Raw genomic sequence first — 22,444 nt, 5'->3', positions numbered from 1 at the left:
AAGGAAGAGAAGAGGATCAAGGTCAGAGGGCTGGACCAGCTCAACATTAGAGATCAAGAGAAGGAGCTGGTAAAGGATATCAGGAGCAGGGTAAGTGAAGGGTGTGGAGGTGGAAATCTAGCGAAAGTGTGACAGGGAAGGAGGGAGTGGCTGCAGGCTGCACGTGCTGCTGAGAGGAGGCTGGACCGTGTGGGGATAATGGTGGCGGGCAGTGGAGATGGGGTCTGAACACTCACCTGAGGAGCTCTGTGTAAGGGGAGGGGAGACATGGACTCAGAAAAGCTTTTTGTCTTTTTTTTTAAACTCTGGGAGCTATCAGAACATGTTTTGTGTGCTGATGAGAACGATCCAGGGGGAAGGAAAACTTGTCGAGGCAGGAAATGGAGGGGAGAATTGAGGGGTAAAATCCTTGAGTGGGCCGGGATCCAGTGACTAGTCAGTGGGTGGCTTTACCCAGGAGCCTGGAGAATTCCTGCATCCTGACAGGCAGAGTCCTGAGGACCCGTGCAGGGATGGGGCAGGTGTGGTGGGAGCGTGAGGGCGTTCGCAGCTGCCGGCCTCCTCGAGTCAGCCTCCTGGGAGGAAGACTGGGGGTGCCAGCCCCTTTGCTGCCGTCTAGGGCTCCAGAGGGATGGTCAGAACCTGGGCTTTAGAGGGACTGGATCTTGCGGCTGGGAGGAGGGGCTGGGCGGCTTGTGAGCTGTGTAACTTGGGTGAGGGCTCCGTGCCTGAGTCAGTTCCCACACCTGTGAAGTTTGAGGGGCAGTAATAGCAGCAACACCTCCCAGGCTGTAAACAAGCAATGTGCGGATGTGGGTAAAGGCCTGACGGGGGCCCTGGGCGTCCCCAGCATGTGGCCGCTCCTCCTTTCTTCTTTCAGTGGGGTGGCGACCCTGGCCTGGGTGGAGAGCGGAAGCTGTGAGGATTAAGGCTGCAGAGGGGAGGTGGGGCCTTTGAAGTGTCCGCCTAGGCGCTGTGGGAGGCGCTGCAGGGCAGGGGGGAGGGCAGCTGGGCTCTGCCCACCCTGTGCACAGGTCATGGCCAGAGCAGGTGTGTGGGGCGGCCAGGCCCAGAATGCCAGGCTGGCGAGGCGCCATCCGGCAGGGAGCTGGCCAGGCCTCACCGGAGGAGGTGTCACGGAGGGAGGTGACACTGAGGGTCACCGCTGCCCTGGCTGAGAAGCAAGAAGCCTCAGGATGCTGAGGGGAGACAGTTCTCTTGGCGGTAGCCAAGGGGCAGGAGCAAATCCCCCCAAGGACATGGTGAGGTGAGTCTCTCCTGAGCTCAGCCCAGGCCACGCCGCTTCTGATCATGGTCTCTGAGGAGGGCAGAGGAGGATCTCAGGATTTCTGGGCAAGGCCTCTGGTGCCTCCTCAGTGACCTGCTTTCTGCCTTCTAGTATCTTCTGATAGATTGGTTTAAAGCAATGAATCACTCGAATGGTTCAACAGCTATTTGTCAAGCACGTGCCAGGCCCTCTGCTGGGCAATGGGGTGACCAAGACCAATGCCGTTTCCCCAAGGAATGCAGGACAGTCCTGTGAGGGCTGGCGCCATGACACCACGTGCCATGGCCAAAAGGGCCAAGCCAAGGCCTGATGAGCAGGGAATGGTTGTGGGCCACTGTTTCCCATTGTGATATTGATACAAGGGATGATTTTAGGTTATGCATGAATGAGCAGTTACTAAAATTATTTTAACGTATTAGAAAAAAATGTAGTACATCAAACATGATTTCATAGATATTGCTTAGGAGGAGGCGAAGCTCAACAAAAGTCAGTCTTTTTAGGTGAATAATGGTATTAAGGTTGGGATGGCAAAGGTGATGACTGGGACATGCAAGTGATGGGCTCACAGGGAGAGCACGGGTGTGTCCCAGGAATCGCTTCCAGGGGGCAGTGTGGGTGCAGAGGGCAGGGTCACAGTGCCAGGCATTCTTGAGGCAGGCATGGGGGGCCCCAGAGGGTTGTATGCAGAGGCTTGAATCTTGAGAAGTTTTTGGAAGCTTCCTTTGCCACCAGGTGGAGAATGGATAATGGATGCTGGGGGCTGAGGGAGGTGGCTGTCCAGACGAGGGGTGGGGCTCGGCCTCTAAGAAGTAGATGGGCTGAGTGGGGAGGTAGACTGGATGCTAACCTGGCACTGGGGTGCAGGGCTGTAGGACATCAGCAGATGGGGTGAAGCAGCTGGGGACAGACGTGTATCTGAAGCCCGGAAGACAGTTTCCGAGTGTGAGAAACTGATGGCAACAAAAGCCATGCAAATGTTCCAAGCGTCAGCATGGATTCTGAGTCAGCCAGGAGGAACGGCTGAGTAAAGGGAGGCCAGTGCCTGTGGGCCTGGCCCCGCGAGGGATCCCCAGGGTGGCCATTTACTGTGTCCTGAGCCTTGGAGAGTCAGTGATAACAAAATAAGGATTCCTGTCCCTGTGAAGCTTACAATAGAAACAAATGGATGCGTAAATAGTTCAAAGCTATGAACAAGGAGGGCAGGGTAAGGATTTATCAGAGGAGGTCTTTCTGATAAGGGGACTTTTGACAAGACACCTGAAGGCGATCCTGAGAAGAAAGAGTGGTCTCTGGGGAAAGTGGAACCACAAGTGTAAAGGGCAAATGACAAAGATTGGTGAGAGGAAAGGCCAGAGACAACAAGAGGCCATACCCGTCATTTAGGACTCTTTTAAAACGTGGAAGCCACTGAAAGGTTTGAGCTAAGAGAATGACATGCTCTGACTTGTAATATAGGGGTTACCGTGACTGCCGTGGGAGCGGGACCATCAGGGAAGCCTGGTGGAGGGTAGGCTACTGCAATGGTCCCCGTACAGACGTGGGAGCCACCTCCTGGCATGTGCCCTCCAACCGTGGACCAGGGGTGGTCTGTGTCACCAATAGAATACTGAAGGGAAGACGTATTGCTTTTGAGATCAGGTTTTTATAAAACACTGTAGCTTCCATCTGGTTGCTGTTCTCTCAGATCATTCACTCTGGGGGGAGGCAGCTGCCATGGGAAGGCCCACCTGGCATGAACTGAAGCCTTCTGCCCACCTGCCCCGTGAAAGAGCCTGGAAGTGGACCCTCCAGCTCACAAGCCTCCAGAGACTGCAGCCTCATAAGAGACCCTGAGTCAGAACCTCCCACTAAGCTGCCCCTGGATTCCTGACCTTCAGCAACTGTGAGGTGATATTTGTTGTCTTAGCTGCTAAGTTTTAGGGCAGTTTGTTACACACTAATAGAAATTAATGCAGTGATGAGGGCTTAGACCAGGTGATGGCAAGCGGAACTGGTGAGAAATAGTTGGACCCAGCATATATTTCAAAGGGAAGAATCTGGACGGTCCAGTTTGAGATACTTACGAAGACATCCAAGTGGAGAGTTTAGGAAGCACGCAGTTATAAAAGTCAAGTTCTGGGAGAAGTTGGCATTTGGATGGTATTTAAAGTCAGGAGTCTGGCTAAGATAGATCAGGAGTGAGCAGAACCAGAGAAGAGAAGAGGCCCAGGGGCTGAGCTCCTCACTGGGCAGTACCATCCAGGGAACGAGGGACAGCGGGAGGGCCCAGAGCACTGCAGATGCTGCAGGCAAATCCAGGAGATGTTTAATGTAAAACTCGACTCTACTGGAAGGCAAAGAAAAGGACTTTGGCTCCTTAGACTTGGTTTCATTTTGGACTTTATTGGGAAAAGTTAGTGTAAATAACATTCAAATTCATAAAATTTAAATAAGAAAGTAAAATTATACCTTGCAGCTATAGTAATCGCTATAGTAATCACAAATAAGGTAAGTCTAAATTACTGCCTAAGCAAACACTATTTATTTTGTCAGGCTTCTCTCATAAGCCCAAGGCAGGAAACACTGCAATTATTAGAAGTGAGCCCAATGATGAATTTGCATTTGAAGCTGAAGAAAGGGAAAAAAGCATGTTCTGATTACAGCATCACAACATTCTAGCCTGAAAAAGGCAACTTTATTTATTAATGTCCTGCAGCAGAGTACATTAGTTATTGTAACCATGCATTAAAATTCTCATGTCATAAAGAGAGTAATCAGTTTTCTTCATGATACATTTATGTTTGACTCAGTTTCGTGTGGTTTGTCCCTCTGAAGACCTTTCTGGGAATGTTCCTTTTTCCAGGGCCTCCTAAGATGCCCAGGTTGCTTACTCTGGGTCATCTTTGGTCATTTAATACCAGCCAAACTGCCGGAACCGGTGGAAGCCCTCTCCCTGAACCAGGGTGGAGTCAGACCCCCTTCTCTCAAACCCTACAGCTGCCTGCCACCACTAGGAGGACAGGCATCTCAACTTGGTCAACAGTGTTACTAAGAAGTTAATGTGGGATTCTCTTTCGTTATGGAATTTTTACGCTTATAAAAAAAATATAGCTAGATATATGCTCCTGAATTCTAAAAGTACTTTTGACTGGCTTAAACACAAGTATGTCTTTGCAAAATTCACCAGCTTGGCCAGGTCTGAAATCTATTTTCCTATGGAATCTAACATCAGTGTTCTATTTAGCAAATACACGAGTGAAGAACAGTGACAGATCTTTAGGAGCCCTGAGGGCTGGGGGCAGCCTTAGATGCTGTCCATGGCTTTGAACTCGCTGAGGGCCTGCACAGGGTTCACATGCTTCTTCTGAGATGCCCTCTTAATCTTGGTCTGTGTCTCATCCTGTTTCTCTCTCTTCACCAAGGGCTTTTTCTCAGGCGCCTTCATCTTCCACGACACAGCAGGGAGGTTAAGGGAAGCCATCCCCTGAGACTTCTGGTATTTGGTGGAGGCCACGTAGGACGCCTTCACTGTCTGCACCACAGCGTTCATCAAGTTCTTGGCAGCTTGGATCAGGGACATGGCGCTGTCCACCTAAGAGGCACAGACAGGGAGGTGAGCACAGGCCTGACCTCCAACCCCACATGTACCCAGGGGCCTGGGTCTAGGTACCGGAGGGCCTGAACCCTCCGGTCCAGCTGGAGGCTGTCAGTCCCTGGCAGCAGAGTCCCCTCTCCTCCTGGACCAGGACAGGGCGGGGCAGCAGCCCTGCTCCTGATTGGCTCTCCCAATGACTGGGTGCTCTTATCCAAATACCCTGAAAATGCCTGTGTTTCAGGTCTTTTGAAGAAGGGAGGAGTGATAAAAACCTAAGGTACCATTACCTTACCTGCCCCCACCCCTCAACAAGTTTTCATTCACTCAAGTTGGGGGAGGATCTGCCGAAATCTTTTGCATGATGGCAGAGCTATAACCATAAGCACCGAGAACAGCCACGGACGGCCATGGTGCAGGGGGGAGGTGGCAATAAGTCAGCCTCCTAGACAGAGACCCCCCCCCCCAGTGCTTTCAGTAATGACCCAGGGAGTCTCCTCTCTCGTTTAGAGAATATAGATAATTGCTCCCCAGAGACAGGGGCATTTATGTTGTAGCAGGTAAGCAAATGGTATGAGTATGTCCAACATACCAAGTCTTCTTTGAAAGGAAATTCTGTGGGGTTTAGCAGAAGCCACAGGGCTTCAGTGGAGCGAGATGTCCTCTTTCCCCTGCCCAAGGTGACAAGGGAAGAGATACTACTTGGGAACTCTGAGCATGGAGGGGGTTTGAGAAAGCCTATGTGTCATCTCTGCAATTTCTGAACAGGCTCAGTTCTCTCTGGGGGAAGAAAAGCGATGAAGATAAAAATACTTTTACCTGTGCAGTGGTCAGCAAAGGGGAAGAGGCAAGCACTGTAAGAGCTCCTAGCTGTCACCAACCATGCTAAGCAGAGCTGCAGTTCTGCAGGAAGTAGCCAATGTGCAGCCCTTGGCCTCTGAGGACCAAGAGGAAACTTCCAGTTTTCCCACAGCACACTTTCCCACAGCACACTTCCTAGCACGTTCCCACTGACCAGCTCTCTTCACAGATGGAACTTACCCCGGAGACGACCAGCTCCCCACCGAGGTTCTGCACCTCAGCCTTGACTTTGCTGCAGATGTTGAGCTGGTGGCAGTAGAGGGCGATGCGCTGCAGGTAGGCCAGCAGGTCCTGCTTGCAGGCTGAGTCTGGGCACTGACGGGAGAGCAGAATTAGCACCAAGCACTCTGAGCCCGGCCCAAACACACCCACCCCCACAGATATTTCTGAAAGGCTCAGTGTGCCACCAGCTTCTTTACTCCTTGCTGGAGCAAAGGGCAAGAGAGAGGAGTTACCCAATTACCTGGGGCCATCATAGCCCTAGGCTACTCTCTGCTGCAGCCCCTGCCCCTAAAGGTGAAAAAAAAGCTTCAGCAAGGGAGAGTCTGGTTCTGGAGAAAAGTGAGAGTGCTGTGAGCTAGGTGATAACCATCCAAATAGCTCTTGTGCTCAGAGGGACTTTATCTGCTCAGTTATGATGCATTCTGTAAACACCTGATGAAAGGAGAGTCAACCAAAGCAAGAAGAGCACGTGGGAGCCGTGGGGTCATGACCAGTCACAGGGAAACGCCTGTCTTGCTGCCAAAGCTCAGGGCCAGCTTCGGAGACTTCACCCAAAGAAGGAACAGAGCACCTCTCTCAAGTGTTTATGCAAAAACCTCCCTCCTGTGAGGCTGGAGTGCAGACCATGCTGGAGATTTAGAATTTTATTCTAAGAAGCTACTGAAGCATGGCAGAGCCATACCTCATTTGCATTTTAAGATGATCATATAAGACGACTGTGTTGGCAACTGTGTGGAGGCTGGAGTGCAGAGGAGAGAGCAGGAAATCAGTGAGGAGAGGCCACAGTCGTGCAGGCATGGGCCATGCATGTCAGGACTCAGCTGGGGGCTGCTAAGAGGGAAGGACCAGATAGATGGTGTTGAGATTCATGTGGCCAGTAGAAGCACGAGGGCTGAGTATCGGTTATTACATGAAAGAGGGGAGTTGAGGATGACTTCCCAATCTTTGGCTTGAGCAATGAGAAACCACTGTCACTTGTCCCGCAACCCCAATGCAGGCTGAACGTGTGGATACTTAAGGGAAAGGAGTGGGAAGGGTTTGTAACTACAGCTGATAATATCTTGGAGCATCAAGGGGAATATATTGTAAACTTTCCAGGAGGTAGGAACCACATTTTTTTGGACTTATCAATACAGAGAATGAAGGGATGAAGGCTGGGTGATTGAGGACATAGATGTCTGTCCCCAGTTGGGCATGTCAGCCTTCCAAAGCACTAGCCAAAAAGGCTCCTGATTCTCACATGAAATACTGCAATACTTCCACAAGAAGAGGCTCTTATACACCTAGTTTCAGTGTATTATTAGGGCTTGCAGAATTAGCTCCTGCCCAGAGCTGACATCCTGAAGAGATCTGGGAGATAATAACAGTAAAGGCTGGTTTTAGCTGTCAACCAAGGGAAGATTTCAGGACATACACACCTGCTCCAGAGATGTGCTGTAATGCAAACTGGGCCTGCCTTATAAAACTTGTCAAAGAAGAAACAGGAATACAGAAATCCTTAAAACTCTATGCTGATGTTAGTCAAGTGGGTTGACGAGTTGAGAACAATTTTTGAGATGGGAAAAGTGCTGTGTCTCATGAAAAACACTTATCACCGCTGGGCTGCCAGAGTCCCAGGATGAACTTCAAGGCCCATGTGGCAAGTCTGTCACTTACATGGTCTGCGATGGTACGGCCAAGCTTATCCATCCGGGATCCCGCCTCAGCAATTTTCTTGGCGGCACTGATCACATCTGATGTGTTTTTGAGCGGTCCTTTACCTCTGAAAAAAGGGAAAAAGAATGATCGTAACTGAAGCCCTCGTAGGTGGAGATGAACAGAAAAGTGTGTACAGAGCAGCACGTCCTGCCTGTGTGAGGTGACCTGCAGGGAGGGGGGCAGCCCTCCGTGTAGCAGGTTGGGGCCGGGCACTGCTCACCGGGTAAAGTCCGTCATCTCCATCATGATCATGCACATCTGCTTGGCCAGCACGATGATGTCATTACCACTGTCGTCCCACTTGGACACTTCGGCATCCAGCTTGCTCTTTTCTTCCTGGAAGCTGGCCACCTGTTCCGCAATCTTTGCTTTTTGCTCCTGGGGAAGCTGAGCCATGATCGCCTAAAATCAGAAGCCCAGGAAGCTCTTACATAAAGAGAATATGAAGTTCTCACAGTGCATTAGCCAAGAATATTTCCACCAAGCAATCTATGACACAGGTAGGCTAATGCTTTAATAGGTTTCATTTTGCCTGAAGAGCCATTTTGCACCGAAGTTTACAGCAGCCTGAATTCCCGACCCACTTTCAAGAACAAGTTTTAGAGTGGAGAAAAACAGGGTACGAGGGGTTGAAGGCCAGTGCAGAAGCTTCATGATCACGCCTGCACAGGGACAGAATCTGCTTAACTTACTTCATTTCGGAGGATGAAACTTTTAAAGAATTAAGTCAGGCAGAGAAAGACAAATATCATATGCTATCACTCATATGTGGAATCTATTGATAATTTAAAAGAAAAGATACAAATGAACTTATTTACAAAACAGAAACAGACTTACAGATATCGAAAACAAACTTATGGTTACCAAAGGGGAAACGTGTGGGGGGCAGGGGGATAAATCAGGAGCTTGGGATGAACATACACACACTACCACATATATATCTCTTACGAGAGATAACCAACAAGGAACTACTGTATAGCACAGGGAACTCAATATTCTGTGATAACCTATATGAGAAAAGAATCTAAAAAAGAATGTATAACTGAATCACTTTGCTGATACCTGAAACTAATAGAACATTGTAAATCAACTATACTCCAATAAAATTAAAATATTAAAAAAAATAAACTTCATTTGAACCTTAAAAAAAAAAAGTTTCATCCTCTGCCTCCTGCCATGGGGAGAGGAGATGAGGGAGGGGCTAATACACGGAGTCCGTGGCAGGCCCGGTGGCTGTAATACACCTCCAACTTTTCAAGGTGACCCAGAAGTAGTTTTAGAATGTGAATTTTAAAGAAGGCAGGCAGGCAGGCAGAAGAGAACCTGCTGCAGAGTATACTTTTTAGGTACTTGAGACGGCATTTTAAACCTTATCACCGCAGCACCTGGAGGCCTGTTGCCCACCTCAAGTCACAGACTCAGGGCCTTGGGCTCCTCTCCACTCAGCTTCCCAAAATGCTTAGGACCGAGTGGGGCTTAAAGCAGGGATGTACCCGCTGTTCAAAATTTCTTCTAAGGGGTGAAAAAAGACTCCTTAGTAATATTTCTTGGCATCCTCCCAAAAACATAAATGCAGTTGATTGAAGATTTAATGACTTAAATGAATGCAATGGCTCTGATTTTCTTGAATGTACCACTGTTATTTTTTTTAACCCATGAATAATTAAATAGTTCATGCCTATGGTATCATTGAGATAGGCAAAGACAGCAATCTTTTTTGAATTTCACTGTCCTATTAACAAACATTGCATTGACTAGATCCTAGGGCTTTCCTGACTCAGGGCTCTTCACAAACCAAAGCTTCAGGGCACAGCTGAGAAGACGTTTTGGATGAACCTACAATTGACTAGCAGGTGCCACAACTAAGGATAACTTCGGTCCTACTGCCAGAGAAAACGAGAGGAAAAATGGTGTTCTTAATAATGAGAGTGTTTTCCTGGAAAAGAAAAAGCCAAGAACACAGAGGGACAGGGAGGGTCTGCAGGACAAGTTAAACTTGGTCCTTACCCGGGCACTCTGGCCAGCTATCAGCTGATCGTCTTCTGTCTGGACGCTTGTCCTGCTTCTGACATCGAAGTCTTCCGTCTCGAAGTCCGAGTCATCCAGCTCCTCAGGGGTCTGCCACCGAGACAGAAATCACAAGTCAAACACAACCCTAGGCCTCCACTGCCCCAGGCCTCCGGGCCCACAGCCTGATGTATAGACATCCAGAATTTTCTGCAGTATTTCAAACAGTCGTGAGGAATAAAGTTAAAATCGCTCAATATTTGTCTGAGACCCTGCTTTAGCTCATGCACGTGCCAGGCAGCCCGTTCAACAAACAGCAAGCAAAGGCACCACACCAGCACTTCCCAAAGGACACAGGTCCTTTATGGGGATAAGGGTTTCAGTTTCTACCAATGGGTCGACACTCTTTGCTTGACAAAGGTTTTCACTTCTTAACGTACTTCTCCAACACCTGCATCTTAAGACAAAGGTGAGAGTTGTCCTGGGTGGAAAAGGTACTGTATTAAAAATAGCAGTTTCATACAACATTAAGCAGATTCTTATAACTTTCCTATTTTATGACAAAAAGAAAATTAAATGAATTAACTAATACTGGGACTTCTCTTAGGGTACCAAAGGCTGATTTGAGAGGTAAAAATAGGCAATGTATTTTTATGTACTTACTTTTATTAAAGAGAGAATATGGCAGATAAGGTCTGAATAAATACCAAAGGGACCGATTACTGGTCCTACCTCTTTGCTTTAATTATAAAATAAAATTCTTATTTTGTACACTCTCCAGCCTCTCATGATTAGCTGCTGACTTGAAACATAATGTCATCTTCTGGAAGTTATCAGCAACAGGGCAGCAGGCAGAACAGCTGGGGTTGGCTCTTAGCCCAGCCGGCTGGCCTGTGACAGGAGGGCAGTGAGGCGAGTCCCTCATCTGCACCAGGACCTAATCCAAGCCCAGCCCAAGGGCTTCCTGTGAGGAAGCATCCACAACTGCCCAGAGTATGTTGGGTTTGTACAGGTGCAAAGGCCAGGCCTGCCCCTCCATGAGGAGGTGAAGACAGCCAGGGTCACTCGAGGAACCAGTGAGTCACACGGCAATGCAAGATCCTGGAGTCTTGCTGCCATTCGCCATTTTAATCCTGAGGTCACAGACACTTGAGCCTCAGTCTGTGGAGGAGCTTTGTCAAAGGGGTGCCCTCCTAACAGGATCTCCACTTCCCCACCTTCCTCGATAGCCCATCACAGACCCAAGAACTGTTCTTGCCAAGAAAACCAAATATCTCCTATTCGTTCATTCATTCACTGAATATGTGTGTGCCAAGCACTGTTCTAGGCCCTGAAGGTACAAAATGACACAGACAAAAATGCCTGCTCTCACATATATTCTGATGGGAAAAATGACAAAAGTGAATCACATGACCTATTAGAAAGTGATCAGTGCTGTAAGTGCTATAAGTAAGCAGTAGAGGAGGATTGTAATTTTCTATCGGTGGTCAGGAAAGGTCTCATGAGAAGGTGATATTGGAGCACAGACCTGAAGGCAATGAAGGTGGGAGCACAGGAGGTACCTGGGGGAGGAGTGTTCCGGCAGGACGGAGTCACCAACAGAAAGGCCTGGGGAACTGGATGAACAGCAAGGCCACAGTAGGGGCTCAGCTCACTGCCCTTACGGCACAGTGTCAGCTGAAGCCCTGGGAGCAAAGGCAGGGGAGCAGTAGGAGATGAGGTCAGAGAGGTGACAGGTTTGGCTCCTCGAAGGCCTTGTGGGCCAGTGTAAGGACTGAGTGACATGGCAGCCTTTGGAGAGTACTAAGCAGTAGATAACGTGATCTAATTGAAGCTTAAAAGGATCACCCTGGGTGCTCTGTGGATGAGACTGCAGGCAGGGATGCAAATGGGGAGACTGGCTGAGAAGCAAGCAATTGCATGAATCCAGGTGAGAGATGCTGGTGGCCTGGACCAGGGTAGGAACAGTGTTCAGAGTTTCTATTTATTGTGAAGGTAGATCCAACAGGATTTGCTGATAAATCAGATTCAGGGTTTGAAGCAAAAAGTGGAATCAAAGGTGAATCCAAGGTTTGGGCCTGAGCAAGTGGAAGACAGATTTGCCATCAACTGATATGAGAAAACAGGGTGGAGAGAGATGAGGAGCTCACTTTGGGGAATAATAAGCTTGAGGTGCCTATTAGACAAGTGAGAGGCAGTAGGCAAGGTGGCTAGATGAGTGTGGACCGCAGGAGAGTCAACCTCTTGCTGGTTTTCTCACATCTTTGTGCACCAGGGGAATGAGTACAGTCAGAAAAGAGAGAGGTGAAAAACTGTGCTACAAGGTGTACCAGTGGTAAGGGGCTGAGAAGATGAGGGATGAGGATAAACCAGCAAAGGAGACTGAGGAGGAGGGGGGCCAGGAGATTTTCTTATAACAGGAGAAATAATAGCATGTTTGTATGCTGGGGGGAAGGTGCTGGAGGAAGAGAGAATGGGACCCAGTGCAGGGGACGGGCTCAGCCAGGAGAAGATGTTCTAACTGCTTCAGGATCCTCAGTGCAACAGACACTGAGGCCAGACATGCAGGATGGGGCACAGATGGGGAGGCAAGCAGGAAGGTATGAAATGCTCCCAGACTCTATGGCTGTGTGGGCGAGGCTGCATGGCATCAAGGGCCCCCTGACGGTCCTGGGTTCGGTGACCCCAGTCAGGGTGGCTGCACTTTTCTACACCATGCTCAGCAGGAGAAGGAATTTCACTAGGATTGTATTTTGCAAGGCAAAAATAAGAGGATATAAAAGGGGGCAAAGGAGATTATACTGATGGACCAGACTCAAAGCTAGAAAAGGAGTGAGGCAAGGACCTGAAGGGCTGAGTGAGGGTTGCAAGTGGGGAGGGCCAACCGGCTGAAGATCCTGATGGACTCAAAGGACTGTTGGGAGTCACAGCACCAGAGACAGTGAGCGGACGGAAGGGGGAAACTTGACACTGGGATGATGTAGATACTGGTAATGACAAGGACTGGGTAAGACTAGGCAAGTGAGGTTGAGGTTGGGGGAGGATAAGACATCAAGAAACTGAGAGGCCCGGAGGTTGGAAGGATGATTCCTGAATTAAAATCAAGACAATACGGGAGGAGTTAAACCACTGCTGCCGCAGACCTACTTTGCCCTTGCTCTGGGCCCTCCCAGCTGACCACACCCCGGGTTCTATCTCACCGAGCCTGCCAGGGCCTCTGTCATACTTACGCTCCAACACAGCAGTAAGTGCGCAAGAAACAGCTATTACATGCCAGGCCCTGAGCTCAACACGTTACCTCCATTTCATCCCATTAAAACCTTCAACACCATCATTTGAGTCTCAGAAAGATGAGGAAACTTGCTTAGAGTCACGGACGTGAAGAGGAATCCAAGCTGCCTGCCTGTTCCCAGGGTGTGGTTTCCCACAACCCGACCTGCTTCCACAGAACAGGCCCTGGAATGTGCAGGCATCCTGGAGTGTGCACAGTACCAGCTCACGTAAAACCTCAAAGGCATTAACCTCAAACACCCAGCGACTCCTCATTATCATTAACATTTCTTCTATTCTCTAAGTGTCTGTCAGTATGCAAAGAACTTTGGAAAAATAGGGCTGTGTTTTACCACCACTGGTACACCTGACCCAGGGATCCCTTCACACCACTGAGATCTGGCTGCTGGGTTTAACCTTGCATTCAACTGGGCCAGGCCCTGCTGAGCATGGGTTGCTCTCTAGTACAGCAGCAGGCGTGAAGAAAGCAAAAAGGTTCCCCCAGCTCTCCCCCCTACATCCCAGCATGTCCAGGTGACCTGGGCCTGCAGGGACAGCCATCAGCCAACCAGGCCACCCTTGAATAGTTCTCTTTCCTCCTCACCCCAGAGAGAAACGCAGTCTTGCCCAAGCATTTCTACACTGCATACAGAATGGGTCCAGCCTAATGAACCTGCCTCAGAAATGGCCTCTTGTTTCCAGCTGAGGGGGTAAAAAGTGGGACAGAACCCCTGCCTACCTTGGGAGGTTTGACTAGCAACCCACGAAGGTGTACGGAAACTCCCCTGACCCGACTAGATCGTCAGCATAGCAAAGCAGCTGTCTACTCAGCAGGCAGACCCTGCATCCCAACTGCTGGCAGGGATGGCCCGAGCCTGGGGGAGGTCCAGGTGAGCCTGGGGGAGGTCCAGGTGAGCCTGGGGGAGCTTGGCACAGGCTCTGCTCCCAGCTTCCAGAGCTGTTCATGCTCAGAACAGCATGTGAGGGATCAACTGCTATGGAAAGGGCAGCTGTGAGTCCCAGCGCAGCACACTGGGGATGATCACAGAGGAGTCAGTAGTTTCTCAAAACCCCTCTGTGCATGCTAATCCACAGGGGGCCCTAGACATTGTCTCAGATGGTGAGAACTGCTGCTGCCTCAGAGAGGATGGGTCACATGGGGCCCAGAGCAGGTGGCACTTCCATTCAGCTACGGTGAGAGGGCTCAACGCTTGGCCCTAAGCCCGGGAGTTGCCACAGCCCCTCATTCTCACCCTCAAAACCCTGGGGTTCTAGCATCCTGCCTGCCTGCCACCTTTGAGGCGAGGGGTGCTCCATGTAAAGAAGAGCTTCAACCTGCATTAAGGAAATACTCCCTTCTCTGAAATTAACTGATGAGCCTTTATTTTCTGTAGTTTCCCTCTAACTCAAACGGAAGCCTCATGTTTGTGGCAATTGTTTAACTTAAAGTAAATCGTCAAGGCCAACTCATACTAGCTCCCCTTCTCAGCCCAAGTTTGGGCTCTAACTTGCAACTAGGTCATTTTAGACAACGTAATTAAATATATCTCATTCTAACAGCTTTTAGATTCATGGTTTTAATATACTGCCACTCATCTGCTGAGTTCCAAAATGATGCATTGCTCAAGTTTAGCAAATGATAAGAAAGAAGCTGTTAAAACATCTGAAATGCAGTTACTCACCCTTATCATCAACACTGCTTTCCTGATGTCCCGGATGCCATCGTACACCAGGCGTGAGGCATCGATAAACTCGTTCTCATCCATGGGCTGGGCGGGGTCCGAGCTGAGGGCTTCCACGGCCGCTTCCACTTGCTCGGTAAAACGTGGCATGACTGCGGAGAAGAGAGCATGGCAGATCCTGCTGGCCCTGCAAACATCATTGCTCTACCAGCCCTCCCTAAATCCCTCAGTTAGACACAAAGAGGCAGGGTGCATGATGAAGAGCCTCTGCTTCTACCTATGTGAGAAGTATTTATGGTTGAAATAAATCAAATGCTGTATTTTACAGACTCAAATCATCTTCTTTGTCTCTGGGCAGATTCTGCAACATAGGATTTACATGGTTGAGAACTGGGATTAACTTGAGGCCTTGCTAGAATGGGACCCTCCTTAATTTACTGTGTTCACTGACAGGAGATATAACTCAGATGTTCATCTTAAAATAACTCCCATTATTAATCGTGGGACACACATGAAGGAAATGTGTTTGTGAGGCCTTAATGTGGCTGACCAACTTCTCACAAATCTGACATACCTTCCAGAATTCTTGTCCTAAGACCAAACTGAGTCCCAGCGTCCTACTTCCTAACCACAGGGCCTGCACTAACTGGATGGCCTGGCCACCAGGCCATCTGTGTGTGGGGAGCACAGGGAAGGGAGGCAGCCCCCGCACCTGTGTTGGAGAGGAGCTTGGTGGCTTCCAGCACCTTCTCTGTGTAGACCCCTGGCTCATAGTTGTCCATCTCTGAGGTGACCACGTGAATGACCCGAGCAGCTCGGCCTCGAATTGCACCAGCTGTGCGGTCCAGCCCATCCACATCTTTCTCTTGGAGAGCAATGACACATTTGTTCACGTCTTCCAAAATGTGATTCTCTGAGGAACAAACAAAAAAAGCTGAATGAGGGAGGAGGCCTTCCACTAGAAGGGGACAACTGTAAGTTGGCATCTGTCATTCATCGACAGCTCACTCTGTGCCAGCTACGGTGCCAAAAGCTTTACACGTATCATTTCACTCAAGAGACCGGATTAACTGTCCCACAGAAATTCAACCTGCAATCACCTCCAAGAATAACAATCTTTATTCCAGGTTTAAAAGAGAGAGACAGAGATGCCCATCTTTAAGGCACAGTTGTTTTAAGCCAGGCAGAAAATTCAAGATCACAGAATCCTTAATAACTTCTCCTTCCCTTAAATAATTTCACTGGTTTTACATCTCAAACAAAGTCTAAATTAGAAGAAAAGGGTCACTATAAGGTCTTATTCTCCCAGTTCCTTGCCCCTCCCTCCAGTAGATGCCGATGGTATTCAGACAAGCTACCAAGATGCCAGGACAGCTCTGGAACAGGAGAAGGTCCTGGAAGGCAGGTTAAAGCCCCCTCTGGAGGGCACTGAGGGACCGCCCCTGAGGCCAAACATTCAGTAAACCACTCATGGGATGCAGGTGGGCCTGTTGTGATATTTGAGGAAACCCTTGACTCCTGTTAAGCTGTCTAGTCATAGAGCTGGATTTGGAGGACCCACCAAAACTATTTTTTTCCTCAAAGCAAAAAGCTTGGCAGTGGGTATTGGAAACAACAGAGTGAGGAGTCCGCTTCAACCTCATCTATAATAGCCAAGTGTCCAAGAGCAGAGTGGGTAATAAATCATGGGCACTGTGCAGCCATTAAAATGGATGACGTTGATATGTAGGGATCGACCCAGAATGGGAAAGGGAATGTTCTCACCACCAGGAACTGCAGAGTCCACCAGCAGACAGCCCAAGTGACAGGGATGCCCACAATCCATGGGGTGGGTGGGTGGGTGAGCAACACAAAGCCTCCAGGTCATTGCCTGGCCATTTCCTTCCAGCTTGGAAAGGAGCTTTCAAGACACGTAAGAACTCTTAGAAGCAGTGTCTGTTAAAGATATGCTCACTTCCTTAAACCAAGAAAGTACCTGGCACAATAGGTGAAAGACTAATGGTTCTGGTTTTTCTGGAAGAGACAGGACAATTAGGGCAAATGTAATCTGTTTAAGAAACACATCTGGGGCTTCCCTGGTGGCGCCGTGGTTAAGAATCCGCCTGCCAATGCAGGGGACACGGGTTCGATCCCTGGTCCGGGAAGATCCCACATGCTGCAGAGCAACTAAGCCCGTGCACCACAACTACTGAGCCTGCACTCTAGAGCCCATGAGCCACAACTACTGAGCCCATGGGCCACAACTACTGAAGCCCGCACGCCTAGAGTCCGTGCTCTGCAACAAGAGAAGCCACTGCAGTGAGAAGCCCGTGCACCGCAACGAAGAGTAGCCCCCGCTCGCCGCAACTAGAGAAAGCCCACATGCAGCAACGAACATCCAACTCAGCCAAAAAGAAAGAAAGAAAGAAAGAAAGAAAGAAAGAAAGAAAGAAAGAAAGAAAGAAAGAAAGAAAGAAAGAAAGACACCTGGTCATTTCTTTGCCATCCCTGGTTACCTTATGCTTTGACCTGTCATTATCTAGACTGGTTCCTGATTTAATTCCCTTCCAAAAGTCATTACCCTTCCCTCACAGCCTCTGCTAACATACTCAGTCAAATTATATATGACAATGTCTAGTGGTCACGATGCTATTTCCTCTTATCTCAAGGGGAGCCAGAGGCAAGTGATACTTAGTGGATTCAGCAAAGAATAGAGCCACCACAATGCCCTGCCTTTGGGCTTCAAGATCCCCTGTAGGCTCTGGGAACAAGGCCCTTCATTTTGTAGTTCCCTAGAGACTGCAGGCAGGGACTTGCACCCACAAAACTAAACATACTCTTACCTATGACCCAGCAATTGCACTCCTTGGTATTTATGCAGTGGAGCTAAAAACTTAAGTCCTCATAAAAACCTGCACACAGATGTTTATAGCAGCTTTATTCATAATTGCCAAAACTGGGAAGCAACCGAGGCATGCTTCAGTAGGTGAACTGAAAAACTGTGGTACATCCAGATAGTGGAATATTATTCAGCACTTAAAAAAAAAAAAGTGCTATTAAGCTATGAAGAGACATGCAGGAACCTCGGGGGTTGCCAGGGGTTGGAGCAGGGAGGAATGAATAGGTGGAGCACAGAGGATTTTTAAGGCAGTGAAAACACTCAATGATGGATACATTTGTCCAAACCTATGAAGTATATACCACCAAGAGTGAACAGGAATGTATATTATGGACTTCGGGTGATAATGAGGTGTCAATGTAGGTTCATCAATTGTAACAAATGTGCTACTGTCGTGGGAGATGTTGATAATGGGGGAGGCTGTGCGTGTGTGGCGGCCAGAAGTAGATGGAAAGTCTCTGTACCCTCCTCTTAATTTGGCTGTGAACCTAAAACTGCTCTAAAAGTCTTTTTAAAAAATAAAAATTCATCAATTAGAATAAATATCTTTCCAGGGAAAGCCAAAATATAGTAAAAATTTCTACTGCAGAAGGGAAAAGTGAATTACCACAAGATAGCTAAGAAGACCATAATTTAGCATGTGCTAATTCAAAAATTAGGAGACTTGCTAGAATTTACACCATTGCACTACTGAAAGAGATAACGTATTAAACTTTTTACATAAACCAATTTTAGGAGGAATATGTGAACCAATTATAAGAATAAATGGATTTAGAGCCCATGTTTAGATCAGAAACATCTTTTATATACAAACTCTCTACATATTAAACTAAGCAGACTGGTACTGAGCCTGCCTACCATACTAGGCCTTAGGTTAAAAACTGCTGCTTTTACTGAATCTAACATTTGGGGAAGGGGAAGGAAAGGAATAAAAAGGAAAGAAAAGATGTTGCTAATGAAACTATGAACCAATGTTTTCTCATATCACTGATTTTTAAGACTCATCCTGGTATCAGGATTAATACCAGGGGAGGGAAAGCACATCTTAGAATCAATGAAGTATAGCATTCTTTGTCATTCATTAAACAAAGTAGCCCAAACTTCCACCAAGGATTTGTTAACCTTCATCTAGGCAAGTGTGTTTTTAAAAATCAATTTAGATTTTCTTGAATTTATACAGGTTTTCTTCCAGCTAAACCCAAACCAGGGAAGAGCTTGCCATTCTTTAGCCACCAAGGAAGGTTTCTATTTCAGGAAGCTGACTAAGGTAACATTTTCCACCTTCACTGGGAAAGCCCCAGCCAGCTGAGGCCACTATATACCCAGGACACAACAACCTGCTCTCTACACTTGAGCCCTAAGGGAGAAGTGAGTTCCCACTGGACATGTGCAAATATGGGAGGGTTGGAGGTACCCACACTAACTTAAACCATAAGTTACCTTAATTGAATTTCCAAGTAAACTCAGCATGGCTCCATTTTGAGTAGACACACCAATCTGTACCCCATTAAAAGCTGATTGTTTAATACAGTCTTTATCTGTAGATGCTTCTAAAAGGAAAAAAAACCTACACACACACATACAACAGTCTATCTCCAAGGGGTCACATTATGGACGTTAACATATCTGATTTTCATTTGAAAATCTTTCTAGAACTGCCTCCACAGATCTTCCTCATCCATATTAATGGCTGTACCGTACTCTACTGAATAGATGGAGGGGCCATCATTCACTTATCCAGTCTTCTCTTAGGCATTTTGGCTGAAGTGAACATCCTTGTACAGGTATTTTGGCAAACATCTATGTACACATCCCTGGGGAAAATTTCTAGCAATGGGAACACTAAGTCAAAAGGCATATACGTATAAAGCAGATGTATGATGCCTAATTGCCCTCCGGAACCAAGCCAACTGGCATTCTCCAGAAAGCCTGCATGAACTTATACTTCAGTCCACAATGTCTAACAGGGCCCGTTCTGCCCTCCCCTTGCTCTGGATATCTTTATCAGTGTAGCCTTATGCATACACAGGAGATGATAATATTAATACGTTATATAGAGAACCTACTCTAATATTATGGAAAGATTCTGAGTGCTTGACATTCAACTCACTCTACAGGAACCATTTTTTAAAAATCACTATTAATTAATGTGGAAACCAGGCACAGAAGTATTGAGTGACTTGCTCAAGCTAGGGGGCATGGGAGTCAGAAATCAAACTAACTTTCACCACTTCCTTACCTTACTTTCAGTTTTGGATTTTTGCGATTAAACACAAAAACAAAAATTAGGTACAAAAACCCTTTTATTTAGACCAATCAGACCAAATAATTTGGGCACACTGACACTGAAGAAGAAAGAGTACAAATTACTACTCTTATGTGTTGCCCCAAAGTATCTAATGCATTATGTTATTTGTTTCCAAGAGCACTTGGTAAAGAAAAGTAATAAACCCAACTAGAACCACTCTAACCAACCACTTGCAACTTTTAAAAAAAGGTGTGTGTGTGGGGGGAGGATCAGAACTTCCACATGAAAGCAGAGTAAACGAATGAGAAAGTAAATTTCATTTCCATGGAAAATGTTTATCAAATACAATTCAAATGAAATTCAAACAGTCTTTATCGCTTTGATAAATTTCAAACCACTGTCCTTAAGGGATCGGTCCATATAAATATATTCACGGTTTGCTGAACGCTCTGTAGCATCCTAAACCACCTCCAATATTTACAAGGCAACCTTCTAAATAGAACAGCTTGGGGAACAGGGGTCCCGCTCCCTCTCCCCCGGAGGTGGCTTGCATGTCCCTCTCTATTTTCAAGTGCCACTGGCATATTTGATACACAGTGACTCAAGTTCCCCCTGCCCTGCAGCCTCATGAAACACTGGCATCAGGGTCTTAGTGGCTTAACCAGGTTATACACAAGATGACCATTAATTTTTGAGCCACAAATTTAGGATATAACTTGTAATAAGCACGAGGGAACTTCTGGAACCAATGGGACAGAATATCCAGGAACAATGGAGATAAAGCAGCAGAGGGTCCTTTCAGTCCTATTCCCTAAGTAACTTCCCCTTGGATGGATTCTCATGAGTGGGCAGGGCTACAGCAAACACACAGGCCCCAGGGATTCCAAGGGGGATTGATGGTGAAAAATCATTACTAGAAATATTCCTCAAAACCTATCACACTGCCATAGGGCCACAATATCCCAGGACACAGTAAAACACCACCACTCCAAGAAGTCAAGCAGCATTCTTACTTTTCATTAGGTAAAATTTTATGAAGTCCACCAACGTTAAGCCAGACCCTGTGCTGGGCACTTGTCTAGCAGCCCCTTACTCAGAAACATGCCCACCTTGCTGACAGACTACTGAGCCTCTGGGTAATAGGAGTGGGCAGATCTCAGTTCTGGTATAAAGACTGCACACAGTGGTTGCAGATGACGCCTGCTCTCCAATCCACGGGGCACCTCTAGAGAGGCTGTGAGTTGTACAAGGGCCAAGGACTGGGGACCAGTGGGGGCCTGCCCAGTTGAAAATGGGATTCCTCTCAACGAGAGCCAGTGTATCAGGTGAGACGGAGAGACATCTCTAGTCTGCCACATAAAAAGTGCTAAAGCTGCCATGGGTGAGGTAAGTGCATAAGGGTATAAAGGAGTCTGAATGCTAAAAATTAACTGGTCAATCCAGTAGAACTCTGCACAGGCATCTGCTTGTCTCTTCCCTTCATCCCATGCCCCGAAAAAGCACACCATAAAAATCAAAGGAATTGTGAATAACAGTCTTGTCCTGTTAATTATTTAATTACTTGACACTGCTAAGCAAGCCTGTGACAAAACATTAGAGAAACACACTAAGGTGGATCTTTAAAATTCAGATGCTCTGAAAGCACCACCACTTCCTGACTGAGAGGACTGTTCTGTGTTTTTATTTGCTAAATAGAAACTGTCTAAATTCCTTTCCATCAAGTCAACCCTTCTACTTTCCCACATTTGCATAAAAGTTGAACATACTCACCAGATGAAAGTGTATCTGTTAAAGAATTGGATTTCTCTTTACCGTTCTTCTGTTTTATGTCATATACCCTAAAGATACTGCCTGGATCCCACTAAATGCTACTGCAAAATCCCTTTTGTTCTCTGATTTGAAGAATGTTGCATGAGGGACATTTGATTCTATTACATTTTATTTTGCTATAAGAAGGACCGAAAACCCCTTGAGACCAAGCCTTACTTGGTAAGTAAGTTTAGGCATGTAGTATCTATCTCCAGAGGGGGGCTTTGCATTTAGATTTCAGAATTTGTTGTTTGCTTAAAAGTGTGCTGTGAAGGTGGAATGTTTTTCTCTAAACCTATGAAAAAGAATAATTCAGCACTTCACTGGGAAAAACAACAGAAGGCCAAGATTTCCCAAAAAAGCAATTCCTGCATTTTTGGCACCTGCAAAGATGTGCTTACAAATGGGTTTTCTGTTTTAAAGTACCAGCACCTGCAATTTGGCAGTCCTGCAGCAGCATGGTTTACCCCCTTGTTTTGCAGTTTATGGATTGCCTGCTCCCCACTATCTCAAGTAGAGCCAAAGCTCCAATCCCAAGGAGAGCGAGCAGACACAGGGGAACATTGGTATGCAGAACACACTGTCACCTTATATAAGTCACTGCTGGAGGACTGTGCTGTGCATGTCCTTAAGCCCTGCTTCTGTTTCAAGCCCCATGGCCACTCACATCTCCCACATTCCAAACTGTGGTTCCCTGGGGTGACAGGTAGTTTCAGCCCTACAAGTACCAGCCGTTGACTCTGCCCACAGCCACTGGCCTCAGAAAGCCTGGCACCTCCAGAGAGCAAGCAGTGCAGTCGAGGGCAGCAGAGGCCTGTTAAATGGAGAATGCATTTATACTTGCTCAACTCTAAGAAGATGGATTGAAATTTATCTGTGTGTGATAAACAGGGAATTGCAGTTGACAGAC

The 22,444-nt window shown here is 47.4% G+C and overlaps 1 protein-coding gene across 1 annotated transcript in view; it reads right to left on the bottom strand.

Moving 5' to 3' along the window:
* Positions 1-3,658: 3,658 nt before the first annotated feature.
* Positions 3,659-22,444, bottom strand: part of CTNNA1 (catenin alpha 1) — a 183,638-nt gene continuing 164,852 nt past the window's right edge. Inside the window, exons 12-18 of the mRNA XM_061189651.1 lie at positions 15,312-15,512; positions 14,600-14,751; positions 9,648-9,758; positions 7,861-8,042; positions 7,599-7,704; positions 5,901-6,035; positions 3,659-4,859 (exon numbers count right to left, since the gene is read on the bottom strand). Of these exons, the coding sequence (XP_061045634.1) occupies positions 4,572-4,859; positions 5,901-6,035; positions 7,599-7,704; positions 7,861-8,042; positions 9,648-9,758; positions 14,600-14,751; positions 15,312-15,512 (1,175 nt within the window). The 3' untranslated portion in view covers positions 3,659-4,571. The remainder of the gene's footprint in view (positions 4,860-5,900; positions 6,036-7,598; positions 7,705-7,860; positions 8,043-9,647; positions 9,759-14,599; positions 14,752-15,311; positions 15,513-22,444) is intronic.

The sequence above is a fragment of the Eubalaena glacialis genome, chromosome 4 (genome assembly GCF_028564815.1).
Source record: "Eubalaena glacialis isolate mEubGla1 chromosome 4, mEubGla1.1.hap2.+ XY, whole genome shotgun sequence".
NCBI lineage: Eukaryota > Metazoa > Chordata > Mammalia > Artiodactyla > Balaenidae > Eubalaena > Eubalaena glacialis.
Note: the sequence above shows the minus strand (reverse complement) of the source record. Positions and strands in the feature narration are given on the sequence as shown.